Source organism: Myotis myotis, unplaced genomic scaffold (assembly GCF_014108235.1).
Source record: "Myotis myotis isolate mMyoMyo1 unplaced genomic scaffold, mMyoMyo1.p scaffold_m19_p_17, whole genome shotgun sequence".
NCBI lineage: Eukaryota > Metazoa > Chordata > Mammalia > Chiroptera > Vespertilionidae > Myotis > Myotis myotis.
The window spans coordinates 32240483-32263467 of NW_023416321.1; the positions used below are offsets into that span (position 1 = coordinate 32240483).

Consider the following 22985-nt stretch of genomic DNA (forward strand, 5'->3'; position numbering starts at 1 on the left):
CAGGATCTGTATTCTCATCTTGACCCTCCATGGTTTCCCAGGATGGCACCAGGCCACGTGTGTCCCTCCATTGTTGGTCCAGATGTCTGAGATACTTCCAACTGATGTATAGCTCTGGGTCAGATGTCAACAATGAGCCAGGGTCTTGGTCACTCTTCCTGTATACTTATGATAGCTGAGGTTTTTGAGCTCTTCCTATGTACTTGGTAGTGTCTTATCTGATTTCACCCATGAAACCTCATCAGTATTATTAGCCTCATTTATAGATGAAGAAATTGGGGCACAGAGGATAAGTGATCTGCCTGAGCGCCCTAAGAGGACACAAGAGGAGGCAAGTGAGGATTCAAGTGCAGGTCATGCACGTATGTCTCTTTTGAAGAGGGAAAAATACACATCTGATTTTTTATTCAGTTTAGTTCTTTAGTCTGTCTTCAGATGTAAAAAGGTACCACTCATAATTTTATGTTTATACCCCTAATATAGTTAGGTATTAGATAACGTATCTTCTGAATAATAGCCAAGGCCCTACCTCCCTGGGCCTTATGGTCAATCCAAAAAGTATCAAAAACTCAATCACTTCTCACTGTTCCCCTCAGAAAAGCATTTTTTATTTTATTTATATATATATACTGATTTCAGAGAGAGATAGAAACATCAATGATAAGAATCATTGATCGGCTGCCTCCTGCACACCCCCCCATGGGGGATCGAGCCTGCAACTTGGCCATGTGCCCTTGACTGGAATCAAACCCGGGACCCTTCAGTCCACAGGCCGACGCTCTATCCACTAAGCAAAACCAGTTAGGGCAGAGAAGCATTTTTTAAAGGGAAGGTGGGCCCTAGCTGGTTTGGTTCAGTGGATAGAGTGTCAGCCCTCAGATTGGGGGGTGCTGGGTTCGATTCCAGTCAAGGCCATGTACCTCAGTTGCAGGCTCCATCCCCCGCCCTGGTGGGAGCATGTGGGGGAGGCAACCAATTGATGTGTTTCTCTCACATTGATGTTTCTCTTTGTTTCCCCCCCTCCCACTTTATCTAAAAATCAATGGAGAAATATCCTCGGGTGAGGATTAACAAAATAAATAAAAGGGAAGCCAGGAAGAGGCAAAAGAAGAAGAGAAGAAAAGGAAGGAAGGAAGGAAGGAAGGAAGGAAGGAAGGAAGGAAGGAAGGAAGGAAGGAAGGAAGGAAGGAAGGAATAGAGGGAGAAGGAAGGAAAGAATATTATCCAGTGGTGGAAATTTGGGTATAAGCACCAAGTAGGACACATTTTGGGGGAAAGGACTACAGGAAAGGGCTCTCAAAGCCAACAATTCAGATTTCACCCAGTGAGAGTGCAGCCCCGCCCCCCCAAACATGGTCCCTGAGCTCCCAGCCTGCCTGAGGCTTGCCCAGGGGCCAGAGACGTCCAGCATCCCAGCAGGAGGCTCCAGCCTCAAGAACACCACACAGCCCTGCCCGTTCCGTTTCCCTCATCCCCAACAAAGGACTTCAACCCCCAGGCTGCTAATAACAGAGATTTTAATGCATAAGGCACAGTGTGAGGCTGGGATCATTTAGCATCCTCCTACCCCAAAGGCCCAGCATGTTGAGCAAAAGCGGCAGGGACCACCTCCCCACCACGGGGCACCCAGTCTTTGGTATGGTGCCCAGGGGCAGGAAGTGGCTAGCATGGTCCCAACTACCCCTCGGGGGGTACTGCCACCAACGGGCAGCTCTTTGGTTTGGACTAACAGTCAGTGCAGATGTCCAGGGAGAGAGTTCCAGGCAAGTCAAAGTGGCACAGTGCCCCAGGACTGGGCAGTCCCTCACAAGCAACATGTGGGCTTCTTCTTGCTGGCAGTTAGGTAGAGGTTATTGTCATCACTGTTGATGCCTGAAGAAGAGTGGGAAATAAGTGACGCAGGGATGGGAGGTTCCCCATGCTTTCTGCCACCCTCATCCAGGTGGGAACTCACGGACAACATCCCCGATGCGCCGGGCCCCTGATTTCTCCAGCTCAGCCAGCACGTTGGCCTCGAAGGTCAGTGCCGCCACACGGAAAAAGAATTCCCGGACATTCTCACCTGACACAGGAACAGGTGGGTGCTCAGGGGCAGTTCCAGCCTGGGTTCCCTGGGCACAGCTGGAGTTGTAGGAGCGAGAGGCAAGGTAGGCAGGAATGCCACACAGAAGGCCTGACGCCCCTTACTCACCAGTGAGAGACGAGACTGCCCAGTACTCAGCCTTCATCTCTTGGGCCACCTTGAGTGCGTCTCGCTCCATTAGCACATACTGAGCAGGAGTCTGAAGGAAAGACAGAGTCAGATGCGGAGGGTTCCCTCACCAAATTGGGAAGTTCCCCCACGGGCACACTCACACTCAGGTCCTTCTTGGAACCCACAAGGAAGAGAAGCACGCTGGAAGGGTCGTTCTCCTTGAGTGCATCAGCTAGCCACTGCCTGCCACAGACGGTGGACAGCAAGAGATGAAGTGGGCAGGCTCCTGCCACTGACACTCATCTGCTCAATTATCCTCTGCTCCTAGATGCGTTCTTTCCTTCCCTACCATGCCCCTGACCACCCCTCTTTTCTTCTCTCGGAACCCTCTCTTCCCAGAGCCCCCGTATATGTCAGCACCCCCACATACTTGGTATGTTCCAGGGAGGCCACATCATTCAGGTTGAAGACAATGATGATGGCTGCAAGAGTGGCAGAAACAGTCCCAGGTTGGTAAGGAGACGCTACTGGCTCATTTCCACAGCCCTCGGTTAGAAGCAGCCTCCTCCCCCACTTCACCCAGCCCCTCACCTTGAGCTCCTCGGTAGTAGGTTGATGCAATGCATTTGAATCTCTCCTGTCCAGCGGTATCCCAGCTAGGAGGGAGGAGGGGTGACACAGAGGTATGGGGGACAGGGGCGTAGGAGGGGTGTAAGTGCCAGAGGAAGAAACGGCTGGAAGAGGGAGAGCGGAAGAAGGACTCACAGCTGCAGACTGAAGGGGATGCCCAACACCTCAAATCGTTCCATCTCAAAGTCCACTCCAATGGTGGCCTTGTAATTCTTATCAAAGGTGTCTTTGCAGAACCTGAGGGGGCACCAGAGGCTCTGGCCCTTAGCCCAGCCCCTCTGGCTAGGCCTGGCCCTACCCTGCCCAGCCCAACCCAGTTCAGCTCCAGCACCCTCTTACCTATTGATGAGACAAGTCTTCCCCACCGACAGGTCCCCCACCACAATGACCTTGGAGATCTTAAATCTGCTGGACACAAGAGGAGGCAAGAGGAGTGGGCACTAGTTCTTTCACTCTAGGGAGTCCCAATGCAACCTAAGAGGTCTACAAAGGTAGTCGCACCTAGGCTGCAGTTGCCATAGACACCGGTAGACACCAGGCCTCCTAGGCAGCTTTCTGGACAGATGTACCGGCTAGGGGTGTTTTGTGGGTTAGTATCAAAAAGACATAAATTTGAATCCCAGCTCTCACACTTACTAGCGGTGTGACTTAGGACAAACTACTTGGTCTCTCTGTCTCCGTTTCAACATTTAAGTGGAGATTCAGAATATATTTTCTTTGGGTAGTGAACACATGGTGCAATACACAGATCTTTTTTTTTTTTTTAAATATTTTTTTTATTGATTTTTCACAGAGAGGAAGGGAGAGAGATAGAGTTAGAAACATCGACGAGAGAGAAACATCGATCAGCTGCCTCTTGCACATCCTGTGACCGCAACCCAGGTACATGCCCTTGACCGGAATCGAACCCGGGACCTCTCAGTCCGCAGGCTGACGCTCTATCCACTGAGCCAAACCGGTTTCGGCAATACACAGATCTTTTTTTTTTTTTTTTCTTTCTTTTTCTTTTTTTTTTTATATTTTATTGAGTTTTTACAGAGAGGAAGGGAGAGAGATAGAGAGTTAGAAACATCGATGAGAGAGAAACATCGACCAGCTGCCTCCTGCACACTCCCCACTGGGGATGTGCCCGCAACCAAGGTACATGCTCTTGACCGGAATCGAACCTGGGACCCTTCAGTCCGCAGGCCGAGGCTCTATCCACTGAGCCAAACCGGTCTCGGCAATACACAGATCTTGTAACATTGAAACCCACACCTAAAACCTGTATGTCCCTGTTGACTCATATCACCCCAATAACTTTAATAAAATAAAAAAAGAATATCTCTTATTGGGTTTTTGTGAAGGTTAAAATGAGATAAATGTTCTATATTCTGAAACATACCTCCCCCCCCCACACATCACACACATAGATTTTAATACCTCTGAAATCAGGGTACATCTTTAAAAGTGATGGTGTTTTCCATTTAATAAAAGTAACAGTATCTAACACACTTCCTGGCACACAGTAGCTGCTACATTCATAGTGGCAACTGTTATTAGTATTCCCTTAGGTATAGGCATACACACCCCATCCCCACCCCCCCGCCCCCCCCTGGACCCTGGGGCTCAAAGGGGTGGTATGTGGAAGCTGAGCCGAGGACCACCCCCGTCTCTGTGTCAGGAATTGAACTGCCACCTTTCTGGCCACCCCACAACCTCGCTGGAAACGAAGGGGTAGATGCGAGGACATCAAAAGAGGGAATAACCATCTAGCTGGTAGAGGGTGCCATGGAGCCCCCTCGCTTTGACTACAAAGTTTCCTGGGACTTCCTGTCTTCATGTTGGGGTCTCCAACTCACCCCACGGTGCCGGTCCGGTGCTCCTGGCAGGCGCAGGTGACCCGGGGGTGGAAGTCTCTGCGCACGTGCAAGGCGGCCTCCTTCCTCAGGTGCTGCCAGGGGTGGAGCAGAAGGAGACTCACCATCCTGGCCCCCGTCCCACAGCCAAGCAGCCCGGGGCCGGGGGTGGGGAGGGGACCACCCAGAAGCAGCAGCCGGGCGGGCGGCAGGGCTGGGCCGCGGCGCTAACGGGCCCGGGCCGCTCCTCCCCGCCCACGCGCCGCCGCCAGAAGCCCGACGTGGCCCGCGCCTACCTGGGGCAGCTCCGCCAGGACGCGGTCCCTCCGCACGGGCGCCAGGAGGTTCATCTTGCCTGCGGCCGGGTGGGGCGCCCTGAGAAGGCGCGGGGGCCTGACCCGCCCCGGCGACCCGGGCCCGTGGGGACCCGACAATCACCCGCGACCGAGGAGTCCCGACCACAACTCGGGGCCCAGGGGAGCCTGCGGGAGCCCGCGGCCGCGGGGACGCCCCGATCGCTGCGGGCCACGGGGAGGGGTCAGTCACCCGGGGCTGCGGCGAACCCACGATCACCCGGGCCCGGGGCGTCCCGAAGACCACTCGGGGGCGGGGAGACCCCTCGGCCGCCGAATGGGGGCGGGGAGTCCCGTCCGGGGGGTCCCGGGCCCGCGCAGACCCGACGATGACTCGGGGCCGGGGAGTTCCCACAATCACTCGAGGCCGCGGAGACCCGACGACAACGCGGGGTGGAGGCGGCCCCACCATAACCGGGCGGCCCGGGGGCTGGGGCGGCCCCACCGCCCGCGGTCGGTGTGGGCAGGGGCCGCGCGGCGAGGTCCGAGAGCCGCTGGAAGCGGGGAGGGGGGCCCAGTCCGCGGCCGCAGGGCCCCGCGTCGCACGCCGCTCCCCCTCCGCCGGCGCGGTAACCTGATCCCCGGAAATTCCTGCAGAAGGGCCGCCCCCGGCCCCTCTCCCGGCGGCTCGCGGCCTCGCACCCCGCCCGGGATCCCCATCCTCTCCTCCTCCCTGCACCGCCCCAGCCTCGGCTCCCCCGCCAGGCGCCTCATCTGGGACCCAGGCCGCCCCCCACGTGCTGGAACCCGCCCAGAGAGGGACCCCCAGGTGCTCGGCCTGCACCCGTGTGCGGGGCTGCGCCTCCCCGGGACCCTTACCCAGCCGAGCGGGTGATGGGGAAGCGGCGACGGCTGCGCAGCATCTGCTGTGCCAGGCCCGGCGGGGCGGGCCAGGGGGAGCCAAGGGGCCCAAGGAGAGGCGGCGCTTCCCTCCCAACTGCAGGCCCGGGACGTGACTCACAGCGTCTGCCCCCGCTCGCCCTTCAGCCCTGGGAGGTGGGAGGTGGGAGGGGGAGCGACAGGGGTGCAGAGGCGGAGCTGGGTGCCCCCCTCGGAGAGAGACGTCCGAGGCGTGGCATCGTTTCCTCGAAGGCTCCGGGGTGGATTGAGGGGTGGGGAGGCCGAAGACCCAGCCGCCCCCCTGATGGAGGATAAAGGAGGGCTCGACGGGCCGGGAACTCCGCCCTTTGGGGAGGTCACTGCTCCGGAACATGAGGACGCCCCTCGGGTAGCGGCGTTCTTCAAACTGGCCCCTTTGGAATCGTCCCAAGAACAACTTTCGCATTTTGCCGTCGTGGGAGACAGAACCGGGTACCGCACCCCAAATCTCACCGTCACTGAGGAAAGCAGATTCCCAGAGGCCAGAGAGACGATAGAAAGGGAGGGGTGAAGGCCGGAGGACGCCGACCCTCCGGGAGGCGAACTGCAGCTCTGCTCAGCTTTGCTCTGTGTCCAGAACTGAATCTGAGGAGCAACGATGGACGGCTGGGGCACGAAAGCGAAGACTACTGAAAGGGGGGAATTGTGAACGGGGTTATTCACAAGGAGAATTAGCGAATGCTGAAGTCTGTGCGCTGGGCGTTTGGAATATTGCTAGAATTTCCTCCAGAGTCTTGTCAGGGAAACACATGAAATCAGACTGCCACGGGTAAAGAGGGGAGATGTTGCCACCTTCTACCTCGTCTGGTACTTTTTTTCCTCCCCTCTGCGTGACTCGATTTTTATTTCCCCCCCCAAAATCACCATTATTGATCTGCCACATATCCCCTCGGGACCTCAATTTACACAAATGTTGTTTGAGGGAGTTAGGCCTGACAAATTCTGCTCTAACGTTCTAGAACTTTGCTTCACTCTCCCTGAGCTAATCGAATTATATTCGTTACAGTTTGCAGTGCTGCTGTCTCCTGGAACTTGCAATGCTTTTCCCTGAAGTTGCTGAAGATGGGAAGCGCTCAGGACCAGACCCGAGTGGCTGTCCGCTTACCATCCAACCGCCACAGCAGACAAATAAACTACAACCCCCAAGAAGCTTAGTTCTTACGAGGGGCGGGGTGGCGCATGCTTAGTCGCTCTTAAGGAAATGAAGCCTAACTACTATTCCCAGCGGGCGCCGCGCTACAGATCACCCAAGCAGCTTTAAGTAGAAAACATCGCGAGGTTTCGGTGAGACTTGGCTCTATAAGCCCAGGAGAACGGGTCTCGGAAACCCTTTTTACGAAGATGGCGCCGAAAGCTAAGAAGGAAGGTGTGTGGTGGGGTTTGGGAGGAACACTGCTGGTTGGCCGGCCTGGGATCCCCGCAGAGTAAACAAACTGAAAGGACGGTGGCTGGGCTAAGATTTGGGGTGTCAGCTCCGGAGCTGCTCTTCCCGTTTCGTTTCGGTCACGCTGCGGCGCGCGTGGGCCCAGCCACATGGGCTTGGGCTCCGGTTGAAGGGGGTTGGGGAGGGAACCCGCAGCCACATAGTCGACTGCGGGGAGCTACACGCATCCACAGGCCGCCGCTCCGTGTCTCCAGACCTGTAAGGAATCAGTGCCCTCAACTTAACTTACTTTAGTTTTTTTAACTTCATTATATTCGGCTATATACCCTCCCGGGGTGGCTGTGAGATGTTATAAAACTGCTAGCACAACGTTCTGGCAAGTGTCAAGCGTTCGATTATTGATAGTTTTGTTTTGTTTTTTCCTTTGTGGTATCCCTGGAGTTGCTCCAAGTTTGCCCCAATAACTGTGCATATGATGGAAAAACTTTTAAGCTGAGACTTGTGATGTCTCCAAAGGAACCACTGATGCACATGTAGCCTGGTGCGCCCACTACCGTTCATTAGGCCGGAAGTGATGATTTCTGAATCGCTCATTCTCTTTCCTTTTCTCAGCCCCTGCCCCTCCCAAAGCCGAAGCCAAAGCAAAGGCTTTGAAGGCAAAGAAAGCAGTGTTGAAAGGCGTCCACAGCCACAAAAAAAAGAAGATCCGCACGTCACCCACTTTCCGACGGCCAAAGACACTAAGGCTCCGGAGGCAGCCTAAATACCCTCGGAAGAGCGCGCCCAGGAGAAACAAGTCAGTATTGCCCCTCCTCCCCCCAACCCCCAGTATAAGAGGAAGTTTATTTAGGAAGTTGCATAGGTAGTAGAAGTGAACTACCTGGGCTGTGTAGGCTCAGGAAACAACTTAGAGGCAGAGACAGAAGGGCCTTTGGAGCTTAGGAGCGAGAAAGGCAAAGGCAATGCACCTGGGGGAGGGGGGAAGGGAAGGGCACAGGCGTGCTTCCCAGAAGAGCACCGACCATCCTCTTGAAAAGATGTTTGGATATCCTCCATTGGTAATTATGAAATTTACCAAACTTAGAACCTGGCTTCTTAAAAACATGTTGAGGTACTTCTTGATGGGGGTGTGGGGAGATTAATGCCTTAAAGAACAAGAAGAGACATTGTTTACACTGTTGGCAGGAATTCGTTGTTAGGTTCATTATCACTTTGTGTTAGGGTTTTAAAGTCCACTTTCTTGGAAGTATAAAATAGGACTTAGGTTCTTGTTTTGGAGCTCCAGATTTAGTTCATCCCTCATAGCACCTATTGCTATATAGGGAATAGTCCTTGAGGGTGAGGATGTGTGATGATTCTAGGTTGATAACAAGATTCATTCATTTGTATTGGAGGGTGAGGGCCTGCAGCAGTGTATGGAAACATCTTTTCATTCACTCTCAAATGTTTGCACTCAGATAATGGTTGAGTAGTGCTGCTGTTAATAACTGACCTCAGGAACCACGACTAGAGTAGAACCAAGGAAGTAGAAGCTGATGGGTTTCTGCTCCTCCCACTGCTTCCTAAGAAAAAGGCAGGGGAGTGGTTTGTGTCCAGCTGTGGAGGAAAACACTTGACAGGCTTTTTATCCCCATTTGGACCTAGAATTTAGGGTAATGAAAGGCTGAGACCTGACTTCTAGCTTCAAAATGGGATGGTAGTGTCCATGTGAACAGAGCCTTGCTTCTCTGAATTTCGGGGGCGGGGGGAACTGTGCTGTAGGGGTGTTTAAGCCACTAAGTTGAACCTGAGCTGTAAATTTTGTTTTTAAAGTTGCTTTCAAGAATGGATGGCCCTCAAGCCAGTTTTCAGCAACCAAAATGGGTAGAAATGGCCTGGCCTCCCCAGCCTCATAGTGAAGCACCAATTCTTTGGAATTCTAACCCGAGTTTCAAGATGCTGTATTCTAGCTGTGTGCTTTTTGGTTTTAATGTCTCAGGTCTTAAATTTTATTCAGAAATATGCCCTTCAGAAATGTTGAGGTCAAATAAAGAATGAAGCTCAAGATGATTTGGAACTCAAGATGATTTAATCACTTAAAGGATGAAAGCCCTTCAAGTGAAAGGAAGTGCTCATGGTTTTGCTCTCAGGCTGAGGCTCCAGGTCTAGATTTCAGGGTGCAGGTGATGATACTGTTCAGCGACCAAAGTCTGACAAAAATGATTGCTACTCATCATCTGATGCACCTGGGCTCCAAAAGACGGCTCATTCTGTTAAACTGGGCTCGGCTAGGTGACCCCATTTTACCTTCCCCAGGCTTGACCACTATGCCATCATCAAATTCCCCCTGACTACCGAGTCAGCCATGAAGAAGATAGAAGACAATAATACACTAGTGTTCATTGTGGATGTCAAGGCCAACAAGCACCAGATCAAACAGGCTGTGAAGAAGCTCTATGACATTGATGTGGCCAAGGTCAACACCCTGATCAGGTGAGTGGGGCTCCATGGGCTGGGGAGATGGCTGGGGCTTCAGTCAGAAGCCAAGGAAATCTGAACAAGCATCAAGTTCCTTGATGCTGCTTTTGGGTCAGAAATGAGCAGCCCCTGCTGTAATTATGGTCCTTTGTATGGACTTTTGAGGAATCAATAGCTTGTCCTGCCTTTAGAACTTGATTTATGGGGTTGACACTCATTTTCTTGATTCCTGCCTCTAGAAAGGCCCTAGAGTAAGAAAATTTATGTCAGATTATCTGGATTTGGATGTCCAGTGGTGTTTCCCATAAAAGGGAATTGGCTTTGTTTGTAGCCTAGTGGCTTCCCTCGCTTCCTCTGTGCAGATGACAAACCACTGTTGTCAAAAGAAAAACATGAACAAAGGAACTCCTGGTGCCCCAAAGACTGGGTGGAGGGTATGGGGCCAATGAGGACAGCAGGGACTGAGGCTGCCCTTTCCGCCCTAGGCCTGATGGCGAGAAGAAGGCATATGTTCGACTGGCTCCTGACTATGATGCTTTGGATGTTGCCAACAAAGTAAGCTTTCTTTGCCACAAAACTCCTCTCAACACCCCACCCCCTGGGTGCAAATGATGTGTCTTATTAGCGACCAAAGCCTGACTTTTGCTGATTAGCCTTAACTGACTGACTGCACCCCTCTCTCCCCTTAATAAGCCCTACCCTATGCCCACATTTTGCTTTTTAATCATGACATTCTAGCTTAATCTTCACATTTCAACTTCCAGTAACAAAATCCCCTTTTGTTTTTCAGATTGGAATCATCTAAACTGAGTCCAGCTGCCTAATTCTAAATATAAAAATTTTACACTGTATTGTTTCTTTATGTTGATTTCTGTTTGGGCTGGGGGAACACTGAATAGAGTTTGGGCAAGACTCTTGGCCTATTTACCCTGTTGGTACACTTAGCACTTCCCATACTTGTTGTAATCTTGGTGGTGGGAACTCAGCTAGCAGGTACTTGTGACCCAGACTCTAGGGTTAGCTGTCCTAGGACAACCAGAGCTTGCCTCTGTCACAGGAGTAAGCAAACAAGCAAGACGTTTTATAAGAACCCCTTCCTTTATCCCTGGAAGAAGTCTTTGTATGAAACCAGTACCCAGAGTTTTCATCAGCATCCATTTCAGGGCAATATGGGTTGGCTGGCTTTCGGGTAGCACTGTCCCCACACCCATCTACCGTGTCCAACCGGTCTGTCTGCTTCCCTCACCCCTTGCCCAAGAAAGGACAAGGACTTCAGAGGAGTGCTTTCATTAGTGTTTTCAATCGTGGGTGCAAGCTTGAAAGGTGGAGAGGCTGATGCCCCAGGTTTGGGGCTCATCAGTTTATTCATGAGGCTGTTCTCCTTGGTTCTTTGCTGTCCTTGCCTCAAGTCCCAGGCTCTGCCCCTCACTCTCACTCTGTCAAGAACTTGTCTTTGTGCTGTGGGCTGGTCACACGTTCAGGGCAGAAGTCCGAGCGGAGGAGGCGGGAAAAGTAGATGAGGATCATGATGTCCAGCATGAGCAGGATACCCAGCAGAAAGGAGCCCAGGCTCCTCTGACCCACATACTGCATGAAGAAGTAGGTGAGGTAGGCCTGAGGGGCCAGGCGGAAGAGGAAGTACATGACCAGGTTGACATACTTATTGATCTTGTAGAGGAGGAGGTCCTGGGCATTGTTGATCTTCATCATCATGCGAATGGTGAGGAAGATGTTACTGACCTCTACCAGCAGTGTCAGGACACCCCCGCCGACAAAACGGCTCCAAAAGATGCCAGATATGAAGGCACCCATGGCCTAGAAGGCAAAGATGAGAACAAGTTAGGAAATAGATGCCAAGACTTGACTGGAAGTTGATGGGAGTGTCAGCTATCAGATTAAGGACTGGAAAGTCTTCCCGTTTGCTTTCTTCTGACATAGTTTACAGTGAATTCAACATGATTAAATTTTGATCCCTGTGTAGAGTTTAGAGTGTTTGAGGTACTAGATGAAGTTAGATTGCTGGCCTCAAATAGTGAACCAAGGGCACAGATTAGCACCCTGACACGGGAAGGTGCAGGACGCGGTGGGGATGGAGTTGCTAGCGCCAGGGCTATACCACACCCATTGTTTCTCACCATGACATGATGGACCAGGTATTCCCAAGAAGCTCGAGCCTGACCACTAACCACGATGTCCACCGTGTCGTGGATGAAATAACCTAGCAGAGGGAGGGGGGAAAGGTCATGAAGGGGATTATACGATGCTCCTCCCTGTTCCCCCACCTACTTCAGTGTTTACTAGGTAAGGCTTACCTGCGGAGAAGCAAACGAGCAGATAGCCAGAAAGCGACCAAGCCGTCTCAATCTCTACCAGCATCTCGGGGGTTTGCCATACACTGAGGGGGGGAAGAAGGCAGGCGCTCATCTCCCCATTCCTAAGGACCTTTGACAGTCCCGGGGGAGTCCGGGCTCGCGCTATTAGCTGGGGAGCAAGGAGGGGCTTGGCTGAAACCCAGGTGTCTCCCCTTTCCCAGGTGACACCCCCTTCCCCTGGGGCCGCTGCGGCTCCGGATTGGATAGCTTTCCAGACAGGGAATCATGTGAGACTGCGTGGCCTCAGCCCGCCCGGGAGTGATGGGGAGAGTAACGCGGGGTCCCCTAGTCACCTTCACTCCCCCTCCCGGCCCTTCACTCACCACAGCAGAGCCCAGATCCCTGACACAATGGAATGGGCGAAGGAGACCAGCAGGTTGTGCCAGCGCCAGGTGCGCAGGGGGTCGGCGCGCACGTGCGCGGGCAGAGGCAGACGACAGAGCGCGCGCCGGAGCGCCCGGAAGGTCAGCGTGGCGCCCAGGAGCAGCAGCAGGGCGGGGTGCAGCAGTGGGAGCATGCTGGCCCTCCCCGGCGTCGGTCTGTCCGCCCTCTAGGCGGCCTCCTCGGGCTGTTGGGGAACGGGCTCCCTCTCGGGCCAGTCCACCCCGGGCGCCGCTCCTGCCGGCCGGCAGCCTCACAGTTGTTCGCGGAGCCCTCTAGGCCCCTTCGCTCCTCCCGTCCCCTCCCGGCGGGCCTCTGCCCCCGCCCCTAACCGCCCGCGCCCCCGCCCCGCCCCGTCCGCCTGCCCCCGCCCCTCCGGCGCCTTTCCCAGCGGAGGGCGCGCGCCCCTGTTCCCGGAGGGCCTACCGCGCCCCGCCTCTCTCCTGCAGACTTCGGGGGCCGTCCCGAGGCGCCGCCGCGAAGCCACCCCTCGCTGGCGCCTCCCGACTGCCGACTCGCTCGCTTGGCCTCATTAACCCGCCCCCCACTTTCCTCGGGGCCACCGGCTCCCCCGCTTGGGCGGGTATTGCAAGAACTCTCTCCGCCCTCAACTCCTTTCTTGGCAGAGCTGACAGGATCCGTCACACACCCACGACTTTTAAACCCGGGTCCGGGGTACGGGTCGGAGCCCCGCCTCGGACCGTGATCTCTGCCCTGTCCCTGCTATTTCACTGGATCGCCCGCTTCTGGCTGGAGACGGATGTGTTTACCTGCCTCTACAGCGCCCCCCGCACGGAGTCGGTGCCTAGAAACTCCTGACTAACCCCTCACCACCCCTCCCCCGGCCCGCTTCGGGGCTCCTGGGGCCCCGCGGCTGTGACAAACCTCCTCCCGACAGCCCGGCTCCCTGGAGGCCGGAGCGGGGAAGGCGGCCGCCCTGCCCCAGCTGCTCCGGTGACCCTTACTCTTCAGGCCGGTGGCCTGGAGCAGTTGCAGCGTGTGGCCACTAGATGTCAGCCTGTACCCACCGTGGCTGGGATCGAGTCGTTCCCCCCCCCCCCCCCCCCAAATGAGGTTGTTGCTTTAGGGGAGAGTGAGCCAGCCAGACTCTGGCGAAAGGAGGAGCAGCTAAGAGCCGGGTCTGGAGTAGGGGGTGAGGGTGAGAAAAGTGAAGGGGGAGGGGGTTAGGTGGAGGAAAGGAAAGTTGTAATTGGGGACGAGGGAAAAGGTGCGGCGAGGGGGAGGGAAAAGCCAGAAACATGAGGCGCCAGAGACCCAGGGGCCGAGAGGTTTGGGTGTTTGCTTTGCCTCCCCTGATGGCTTCAGGGTTACACATTAAACCCTGTGGGGCTTCTGGGTCAGCCGAGGCCCGATCGGTTTCTAGGTGAGAGCACGAGTGTCCTGGGTGAGCGTCTTTCCCCCTTTGCGCTTGCTCCCGCCACCCTCTGCTCCCAGCAGTTGTCCCACAGCCAGCCCTGGCCTGAGTCCGGAGAGGCCCACCTGGGGCCCTCCTAGTGGTCATCAGACGTGGGCAGGTTTGGACACCTTTCGAGGGGTGAGGTGGGAGCAGAAGGTACACACCCCATTACTCACACTCCTCACCCACTCGGAAGTAGGGACGCCATCCCTTAGCTAATCACCATCCTCTTGCTCCTTAACTGAGCTTGTATTGACTCGTGAAGAGCAGGAGGTGCCAGGGAGACACCTGGAATTGAACTGATTTCTGGTCAAGACCCTAAACAATCGTACTAACCTCTGGGCAGAAGCCTAGAACACATATAGGCCAAAAGGCTGTCTTTCCTCTTCTCCCTGATGCTTTTACTCGTGAGACAGCCGTCCACTTCCCTCCCATCTTCCCTGACGGAGGTTCCCCCGAGCCAGGGGGTCGGCGGATGCTGAAGGCAGAGGACCCCGTGGCGGCATTGTGTGTGTGACGCTGGGGGCTGATAGTGCTCAGAGCGCGGTGTCCACCGGCCCGGGCTGCGTGGAGACCGCGTCACATCCTCCGCAGGTGAATCAACTTGCACAGGTCGGGGTTGCCCTGGTCCCTCCCCAGGCAAACAAGACACCGACCGGGCCCGATGGACCGAGCGCGTCGGTTTGGGTAGTGTGTATCGTTTGGAACCAGTGAGAATCTGCTTTCCTTCCGAAACAGTCACTAGTGGGCCAGTAGCGGGGCAGAGAGAGGTCAGTCCTCGCTTCCCACCCGCACTCGGTCTGCGAAGAGCACCTCTCCGGTCTTAGGAAGCTTTGCGAGGGCCGGATGCGGCCACGAGGGTGGGGAGGTTACGGTGCGCCAAGACATGGCACATCGCCCCTTCCCTCCCGGGGCCCTGGAAAAGCGGCCCCGCAGACCCAGGCTGCAGGCGAGGTACGGGCAGAACCAACAGGTTACTCCGCGGGCTCCGGGCGCTTCTCTGCAGCGAGGGCGTGGCTTACTGGAGTGGGCGTGGCTTACCGGACTGGGCGGGCCCGCGCACGCGCCGCGTCTGGGCGTCGGGGTTCCGGAAATGTGACTGAGACACGAGATGGAGAAGTACGAGCGGATCCGAGTGGTGGGAAGAGGTGCCTTCGGGTGAGCCAGGGCTCTGGGGGAGGAAAGCACTCACGAGAGGGAAAATAAACCCAACTCTGTCGGCGAAATCGCCGGTTAGCCCCGCCCCGCCCCGAGGCGGGAGCGCCCACTCCGGGAAGCCCCGCCCAACTTCCGGTCCCAGGCCCGGCTGGTAGACCTGACTTCGGCGGAGGTCACGCCCCCGGTAAGCGTTTGCGCCCACGCAGGGTTCTGGTCTTTGATCCCGGACTTGATTCATTCAACAAATATTGAGCGCCTCCTCTGCGTCAGGCTCTCGGCGCTGGGTGTACAGTTAAGACCAAAGCAGGCGTGGTCTTTTCTCTCAGGGCTTACAGACTATAGGAAAAATGCACAATAAACAAGACCTTGCAGGGACGTACTTACGTGGGGTAGTGCAGGAAATTTCCCGGAGAGGTGAAGTTTAAAGCCAAGACAGGAGGAATGAGGAATAGTCCGAAGGTGAAGGCAGCACTTTTCAGGTGGAGGAAACAGCATATGTGAAGGTCCTCAAGTGGGAAAAATTCAGAGCATTCAGGAACGGAGGGAAAGCATGGTATAGTTGGGATGTAGTGGGCAAAGTAAAGAATATATATAATTTTTTAAAATTGATTTTTAGAGACAGAGAATGGGAGAGGGAAAAAGAGAGAAACATCCAATGAGGGCAAAATATCCATCTGTTGCCCCCTGGTTCCTGCCCCCTGCACAGCCCCTACTGGGGATCAACTGCACCTGGGCATGCGCCCTGCCTGGGAATGAAACGTGACCTCCTGGTTCATAGGTCCACACTCAGCCACTGAGCCACGCCAGCTGGGCTGCATTTTCTTATTTGGACACCTCAGCAACACTGTGAGGTCCATTCTGTCTTCCAGATGATGATGTTACGTAATCCAAGACCAGATAATTAGTAAGAGGAGGAGCTAGGATTTGAATCCAGGCGGTTGACTTCAGAGTCTGTGGAAACTTAAAAGAGATGAAGACTAATTTTGCCTCATTGTGCCTGTGGTGAAACTGAGTTTCAAATAAGGTCTCACAGAGTTTGTGGTTAGTCCTCCCCATTCCTAAACTCAGTGTTCTGTGCACGCAGGTGACCTCTTAGTCCCCTCTCTGAAGTCTAGTCACCGCCCAGTCACCAGGCCTTCCCAGCTTGCTGTGTGGCTGGAGGCTAAGCTGGCACCCACTGCTGTGCTCTGCGTCCGTCCCCAGGATTGTGCACCTGTGCCTGCGCAAGGCAGACCAGAAGCTGGTGATCATCAAGCAGATCCCCGTGGAGCAGATGACCAAGGAAGAGCGGCAGGCAGCCCAGAATGAGTGTCAGGTCCTTAAGCTGCTCAACCATCCCAATGTCATTGAGTACTATGAGAACTTCCTGGAGGACAAGGCCCTCATGATTGCCATGGAGTATGCACCAGGTGGGCCAGGTTCCTGGCACTGGCCTGGCTTCAGGGGCCTCTCACCTCTCAGACAGACAGACACACAGACAGACACAGATTAGCCAGCCTCCCTCCTTGGAATGGGCTTGGCTGAGGGTCAGAGGGATAGAATTCTGATGCAAGTAGTGTGATGGTGGATGGGAGGCATTTGCCCTGTCTGGGTGTTTAGTTTCATCAGAGGAAAATCTCAGGCCTGGAAAAGACTGAATCTTGACTAAACCCTTGCTGCTGCAGGCGGCACCCTGGCTGAGTTCATCCAAAAGCGCTGTAATTCCCTGCTGGAGGAGGAGACCATCCTGCACTTCTTTGTGCAGATCCTGCTGGCGCTTCATCATGTGCACACCCATCTCATCTTGCACCGGGACCTCAAGACCCAAAACATCCTTCTTGACAAACATCGCATGGTCGTCAAGATTGGCGACTTTGGCATCTCCAAGATCCTTAGCAGCAAGAGCAAGGCCTACACGGTGCCTGGGCTTGGAAGGGAATCTCCAGGGTGCTGGAGGTTTTGAGGGCCCCGGCCCACTCTGCAGCCCTATGCCCCACTCCACCCCCAAGGCCTTGGCCCCTTAGCTCCTGACTGGGTAGTCCTGCAGGAGGAAGCACTTTGGCCTGCTTGGGGGAGAAGCTGTCTCCAAGTGGCCCTTGGTCTTCCCTCCCCGGGCTGTAATATTAGCTTCCCTCCTGCAGGTGGTGGGTACGCCATGCTACATTTCCCCTGAACTGTGTGAGGGCAAGCCCTACAACCAGAAGAGCGACATCTGGGCCCTGGGCTGCGTCCTCTATGAGCTGGCCAGCCTCAAGAGGGCCTTTGAGGCTGCGGTGAGTAACCGCCCCCAAGGGGACAACTGGGAAATCTCTGTCTCCCTCCCCCTAAAGTCCCCGCTCCACCTGCTTGTGCGATTCTTCTCCGTGGCTGAGTCAGGTCTCCCTCATCAGACTAGTGGATTAGCCAAAGGCAGGGTTGTGGCTTCCCTCAGACGATGAATTCCCAAGGGTAGGGCTCAGTTCTCCCCTTTAAACAGGGCTCCTGAGGGCAGAATTCCCCCATCAGATTAGGGATCCTCTTAAAGGCAAAACTTAAGTTTTCCCAACAACCTGGGGTTTCTGAGGACATAGCCGCAGCTCCCCTATCAGAGGTTCTTGAAAGTAGGGTTTGAAGTCTCCTGAGCACTGGGCTGTGACCACCCATCAGATGAGCGGCTGGGACCGAAACCACCAAAGAGCCTGGCCTGAGGCTCTGGCCGACCCCACAACTTGGTGCCTTCACAGAACCTGCCAGCGCTGGTGCTGAAGATCATGAGTGGCACCTTTGCACCCATCTCTGACCGGTACAGCCCTGAGCTGCGCCAGCTGGTCCTGAGTCTGCTCAGCCTGGAGCCAGCACAGCGGCCACCGCTGAGCCACATCATGGCGCAGCCCCTCTGCATGCGTGCCCTCCTCAACCTCCACACGGACTTGGGCAGCGTGCGAATGCGGAGGCCCGTGCGGGGAGTCGGGGAGGGGCCCTGGGCAGTAGGGGGCACCCGGTGGGAGCACAGTAAGACTGGGACATAGGGGTCCTCAGGGCAAATCATTCCTGTGGGTGGGAATACCGAAGAGGGTCAGTCCATGTCCTGAGGGTTGGCCCATCTGTCCCACAGGGCAGAGAAGTCCCTGGCCACTGGGCCACCCATAGCCCCAGGCAGCACAGGGAGCAGGATCACCAGTGCCCGCTGCAGGGGTGAGTCCAGCTGACCTTCCAGGGCCCCGCAGACACTATGCCCTTCCCACCAGTTTAATAGTCCTCATGAGCCGTCCCTACAGGCATCCCCCGGGGACCTTCGCGGCCAGCCATTCCACCACCTCTGTCATCCGTGTACACATGGGGCGGGGGGCTCAGTGCTCCTCTGCGGCTGCCAATGCTCAACACGGAGGTGGTTCAGGTGGCCGCCGGGCGCACACAGAAGGCTGGCGTCACACGCTCTGGGCGCCTCATCCTGTGGGAGGTGAGAAGCTGAGGTGAGCCCGGAATGGGGCAGGGCATGCCTTAAGGAAGGGGGTGCTCAGGTTCTCACCACACCGTCTGCTCCACAGGCCCCACCCCTAGGTGGCGGAGGGGGCGCCCTCCTTCCCGGGGCAGTGGAGCAGCAGCAGCCCCAGTTCGTCTCCCGTTTCCTGGAAGGCCAGTCAGGTGTGACCATCAAGCATGTGGCCTGCGGGGACCTCTTCACAGCTTGCCTGACGGGTTAGTGCAGCGAGCAGGGCAGGGGGCTATGAATAGCTTCTCTCCTTGCCTGTCATTTACAGGATGCTCACTTAATAATGCTTCTATCTACTAGTTATTGAGCACCAGGGATTACTTACCCAACTCTTTTACCCTTCACAACAGGCCTGGCCAGGTAGGCATAGGATCCCATTCAACAGGAATGAAAAACCAAGGCTCAGAGGCTGTCACTTGTCCAAAGTCACACACTGGGGAAAAGAGACCCCTGTCCTTATCTCTCCCCCATTTCATTCTTCCCGCCTCGGCCTCCAACTAATTTTTTATTGTTTCTCCAACTCAAGGTTAGACTGGTCTACCTGGAAAACAGCCTAATCTCTCTCCCTTTCCTTTCCTCAATGCCCCCCTCCCAAGACCGAGGTATCATCATGACCTTTGGCAGCGGCAGCAATGGGTGCCTAGGCCATGGCAGCCTCAATGACATCAGCCAGGTGGGTGTGGCGTGTGCCTTGGGGAGGAGGAAGTCCGGGAGGTGGCAAGGAGCCTGAGAGCTGAAACCCAGGTTGGGGGCAGGGGATCTTCAGCAACCACAGGTCCCTCTAGCTCACAGGCTGCACCTGTTCTGGGCAACATCAGGGGAAGTACAGAAAGACCAGGCTTCCCCAGTGGTTGCCGTGGTGGTGATGGTGGTGAGTTAAAGAAACAGCCATCTCATGAGAATTTGAAGCCTCCAACACTGTCTCGAAAGGGGATGTTGGGTCCAGGCCCCTTGCCCAGTTTCCTCTCTCTCTAGCCCACCATCGTGGAGGCCCTGCTGGGTTATGAGATGGTGCAGGTGGCCTGTGGGGCCTCTCATGTGCTGGCTCTGTCCACGGAGCGAGAACTGTTTGCCTGGGGCCGCGGAGATGGTGGTAAGCGCTCTACCCATTTCCAGCCTCTCCTCTGTCTCACAACAGCCCCCAGACACGATTTGTTCCCCTCCATACCCACCTTCCACCCTATGGCCTGTTTTCTCCTCCCTCTTTTCTCTCCAATTCCATTCATTTATTCACTCAGCAAATCTTTTTTTAAAAATATATTTTATTGATTTTTTTTACAGAGAAGAAGGGAGAGGGATAGAGAATTAGAAACATCGATGAGAGAGAAACATCGATCAGCTGCCTCCTGCACCCCCCCCACTGGGGATGTGCCTGCAACCAAGGTACATGCCCTTGACTGGAATCGAACCTGGGACCCTTGAGTCCTCAGGCCGACGCTCTATCCACTGAGCCAAACCAGTCAGGGCTCACTCAGCAAATCTTTACTGTACGCCCACTATGTGTCCACCCTGTGCTGGGTGCTGAGACAAGATGAACAAGATATCTCTTCCTTCAGGTACTCCTGAGGGAGATTTCATTCATCCAACAATTTTCACTGTGCTCTCTCTGGGTCAGGCATCAGGCTGGGCACTGAAACTAGAGCTGACGTAGGTGCGGATCCTGTCCTCTTGGAGGACTCTGGTGGGGGGAGAGATGGGATGATACATCATTATGACAGAGGACAGACAGCATCAGGGCTCCACCCAAGTCCAGAGGTATTGAAACTCAAGGAATGGCAAGGGACTTCACCTGGCGGAGCTGCGGTGGCATCTGAACAGGTCCTTAAAGAAGGAGTAGGATTTTGACCCAAAGAGGGGCCAAGGGTGGGAAGCCTTCACTCACACTATTACTGCCTCTCCAGGGGTCCTCAGCTCATTGGCTGGAGTTTCCTGCCTGGGGCTGGCATCACCAACCCTAAAGCTCAAACTAGCCCCATGCTGGTTTCTCCTTATAGGCCGGCTGGGACTAGGCACCAGGGAGTCCTACAACTGCCCCCAGCAGGTGCCCATGCCCCCAGGACAGGAAGCCCAGCGGGTTGTATGTGGCATTGACTCCTCCATGATCCTCACTGTGCCTGGCCGAGTCCTGGCCTGCGGGAGCAACAGGTAACCAGGTGCCTCAGGATGACTAGACTGCCCCCTCCCCACCTTTGCCTGTTAATGCTCCATCTGTCATTGCCTACTTCCCACCAGGGATTAGAACAGGAGGTCTGAGGGTATGTGGGTTCAATTCAGGGTGGTCTCTATCCCCTGGTGCATCAGCTCCTGCCCAGATAGCTGGGAGGCAGGACAGTCTATACCAGCAATTGCCAACCTTTTGGACCTCACGGACCACCAGTGGTCCTTGACCACCGGTTGGCGACCGCTGGTCTATACAAACTGTGTCCGTTGGGCTTGGCTTCTGGCTCTGCCCTTAGGTTCAACAAGTTGGGCCTGGACCACCTCTCCCTGGGGGAGGAGCCTGCCCCCCACCAGCAAGTGGAGGAGGTGCTGAGCTTCACACCACTGTGCTCTGCACCCCTGGACCAGGAGACGCTGCTGAGTGTGGACCTAGGTACTGCTCATTCAGCTGCTGTGACTGGTGAGTAGGACCGGGGCAAGGTGGCAGGAAGGGGACTCTCCTGGCCTCTTTGGAACCTCAGTTGAGGCTCCTTTTCTCCCTTTCCTCCTTTACAGCCTCTGGGGACTGCTATACTTTCGGCAGCAATCAGCACGGTCAATTGGGTACCAATGCTCGCCGGGTCAGCCGGGCACCTTGTCAAGTGCAAGGCCTCCAGGGCATCAAGATAGCAATGGTGGCCTGTGGGGATGCCTTCACTGTAGCCATTGGGGCAGGTGATTAGTGGGCACTATGGGGGCAGATATGGGCATGGACAGGCAATTGGGGGGGTTATCATGCTCAGACCTGGTGAACTCAGCAACCTCATACTGGGGCCGGTAGGGCAAGCTGGGGGACAGCTGCTCTGCTGGCTAAGCTGTGTCCTCTTCCCATCTCCCTCTTTGGGATTCTCTTTGGCAGAAGGTGAGGTATACTCTTGGGGCAAAGGGGCCCGAGGTCGACTTGGAAGGAGGGATGAGGATGCTGGACTCCCTCGTCCAGTGCAGCTAGATGAGACACATCCCTACACAGTGACTTCTGTGTCCTGTTGCCATGGAAACACTCTCCTGGCTGTACGACGTGAGTGAGAACTTTTTCCACCTCACCCCACAGGGTTAACCCAGCTGGATCCTGCCCACACCCCCTTCCCCGGTGTTCACAGCCCAAATCACCGAAACACATCTTTAGCCCCCAAATAAATGAAAGCAGAAGCTGTGGGATAAAACCGAGTTTCCTGCCTGGGGTGGGCAAGGGTGGGTACTTTGGGGCCTCATTGAAGGGCTGCCTTCACTGCTCCCCGGGGCCCAAATCATTCTTTCTCCTCTGCTCCCTCGTCCAGGTTAGTTTGAACCTCGACTTCTAGTCTGGCAGAATCCAGGGCCCAGTGCGGAACTGGGAGCAGAGGTGGGGGGATGCTTGCTGGAGGCTCTGTCCTCTGGGAGGCTGCAGAGGTTTCTCTCTTGTGCTCTCTAGCCGTCACCGATGAGCCAGTCCCCCCGTGAGGTACCTGGATACACCTCTGGACCACCCCATATTGCTTCTCTGAATGTTCTTGGAAAGCACAGGTGCCTGAAGCATGACTGTCTCCATCCAGGCCCCCCGGATTATGTCCAATGGGGTGTAAGAACTGATGAAGCAAGCCCTGTGCTGCTTTTGGCCCTGGATATGTAAAACTGAACCCACCCTATTCCCCTAACACTTCTCTCTTCCCTCCCACCCCTTCTTCTCTTAAGTCAATGCCCTCAGGGCCCAGCTTGCCTTGAGTTGGAAGCCAGATCTAACCCTTGGAAGCAGGGTGGTCTTCAGAGACTTGACAGGAAAAGGCTGGAGGTGGGTGTGGCTCCACCCAGACCCTGCTCCTCCTCCAGCCTGGTTAGAAAATGCATCCCTGGTGCCCAGTGGGACAGCAGTTCAGTGCTTTGGAGCAGGTCAAGGTGGAGCCTGCTTGGAGGGCCATTCCAGTGGTCATTCCAGCGGCCTAGCCTGTGCATTGCCTGGGGCAGGGAGGTCTGGGGGAGCTGCTCTCACCCCCCCACCCCCCGCCATTCCTCCGAAACAGGTTGGGGGATAGGTAACTGGCTGGACCAGACCAGTTTCCAGATGACTGGAAGCAGTGCCAATAAAAACATCAGCTGCCTGCCTGCCTAGAGTGTGGTCTCTTCAGGAGGGGGAGTGGCTGCCCAACACCCAGGGTTGGGCTGGGCCCCCCGATCTCCGCGGCAGGGCCGGCTCAGGTCAAGGAAGGAATGTGGGCGCAGCCGAAGACTGGGCCGAGTTTCCTCTGGCCCCGCGCCAGCCCTGCCTCCCCTCCCAGCCAGGCTCCCAAGAGCCGGT

At 55.5% G+C, this 22985-nt stretch overlaps 4 protein-coding genes and 3 non-coding genes across 21 annotated transcripts; 5 read left to right on the forward strand and 2 right to left on the reverse strand.

The window, feature by feature from the left end:
- Positions 1 to 1500: 1500 nt before the first annotated feature.
- RAB34 (RAB34, member RAS oncogene family) lies at positions 1501 to 6327 on the reverse strand. Of its 8 annotated transcripts, none has more exons than XM_036340722.1 (11): positions 5977 to 6327; positions 4959 to 5180; positions 4666 to 4757; positions 3164 to 3232; positions 2960 to 3061; positions 2786 to 2850; positions 2625 to 2676; positions 2356 to 2437; positions 2192 to 2282; positions 1955 to 2062; positions 1501 to 1872 (listed from the first exon to the last, which is right to left on the reverse strand). In XM_036340722.1, exons 2-11 carry the CDS (start codon positions 5010 to 5012, stop codon positions 1805 to 1807), a joined length of 783 nt encoding a protein of 260 aa, XP_036196615.1. In that variant the 5' UTR covers positions 5013 to 5180; positions 5977 to 6327; the 3' UTR covers positions 1501 to 1804. The 8 variants fall into 8 exon arrangements, with proteins under 8 accessions (XP_036196615.1, XP_036196617.1, XP_036196614.1 ...); XM_036340724.1 differs by lacking the exon at positions 5977 to 6327 and adding an exon at positions 5835 to 5953 and having other exon boundaries at positions 3164 to 3229; XM_036340721.1 differs by lacking the exon at positions 5977 to 6327 and adding an exon at positions 5835 to 5953.
- A 781-nt stretch (positions 6328 to 7108) lies between these two features.
- RPL23A (ribosomal protein L23a) lies at positions 7109 to 10658 on the forward strand. Of its 2 annotated transcripts, XM_036340735.1 has the most exons (5): positions 7109 to 7260; positions 7891 to 8074; positions 9574 to 9750; positions 10221 to 10290; positions 10526 to 10658. In XM_036340735.1, exons 1-5 carry the CDS (start codon positions 7236 to 7238, stop codon positions 10538 to 10540), a joined length of 471 nt encoding a protein of 156 aa, XP_036196628.1. In that variant the 5' UTR covers positions 7109 to 7235; the 3' UTR covers positions 10541 to 10658. The 2 variants fall into 2 exon arrangements, with proteins under 2 accessions (XP_036196628.1, XP_036196627.1); XM_036340734.1 differs by lacking the exon at positions 10526 to 10658 and having other exon boundaries at positions 10221 to 10362.
- Positions 7745 to 7809, forward strand: LOC118672534. Its single transcript, XR_004973099.1, has one exon. It is a non-coding gene; the product is annotated as a small nucleolar RNA SNORD42 (small nucleolar RNA).
- LOC118672541 lies at positions 9434 to 9504 on the forward strand. Its single transcript, XR_004973105.1, has one exon. It is a non-coding gene; the product is annotated as a small nucleolar RNA Z17 (small nucleolar RNA).
- Positions 10337 to 10409, forward strand: LOC118672542. Its single transcript, XR_004973106.1, has one exon. It is a non-coding gene; the product is annotated as a small nucleolar RNA Z17 (small nucleolar RNA).
- A 348-nt stretch (positions 10659 to 11006) lies between the features above and the next one.
- On the reverse strand, positions 11007 to 12819 carry TLCD1 (TLC domain containing 1). 2 transcript variants are annotated; one of them, XM_036340730.1, is made up of 4 exons: positions 12431 to 12819; positions 12048 to 12130; positions 11871 to 11953; positions 11007 to 11550 (listed from the first exon to the last, which is right to left on the reverse strand). In XM_036340730.1, exons 1-4 carry the CDS (start codon positions 12622 to 12624, stop codon positions 11167 to 11169), a joined length of 744 nt encoding a protein of 247 aa, XP_036196623.1. In that variant the 5' UTR covers positions 12625 to 12819; the 3' UTR covers positions 11007 to 11166. The 2 variants fall into 2 exon arrangements, with proteins under 2 accessions (XP_036196623.1, XP_036196624.1); XM_036340731.1 differs by having other exon boundaries at positions 12048 to 12216; positions 12431 to 12560.
- A 1162-nt stretch (positions 12820 to 13981) lies between these two features.
- On the forward strand, positions 13982 to 22801 carry NEK8 (NIMA related kinase 8). Of its 6 annotated transcripts, XR_004972887.1 has the most exons (16): positions 14999 to 15063; positions 16267 to 16472; positions 16728 to 16960; positions 17184 to 17315; positions 17766 to 17974; positions 18137 to 18216; positions 18300 to 18481; positions 18570 to 18720; positions 19111 to 19187; positions 19490 to 19607; positions 20509 to 20659; positions 20971 to 21134; positions 21230 to 21388; positions 21573 to 21731; positions 22125 to 22216; positions 22385 to 22801. XR_004972887.1 is itself a non-coding variant. In XM_036340738.1 (15 exons), the coding sequence occupies exons 2-15, from the start codon at positions 16337 to 16339 to the stop codon at positions 22151 to 22153; spliced, it is 1980 nt and encodes a 659-aa protein (XP_036196631.1). In that variant the 5' UTR covers positions 13982 to 15063; positions 16148 to 16336; the 3' UTR covers positions 22154 to 22799. The 6 variants fall into 6 exon arrangements, 5 of the variants coding, with proteins under 5 accessions (XP_036196631.1, XP_036196630.1, XP_036196634.1 ...); XM_036340738.1 differs by having other exon boundaries at positions 13982 to 15063; positions 16148 to 16472; positions 22125 to 22799; XM_036340737.1 differs by having other exon boundaries at positions 14949 to 15063; positions 22125 to 22799.
- The last annotated feature ends 184 nt before the right edge of the window (positions 22802 to 22985 follow it).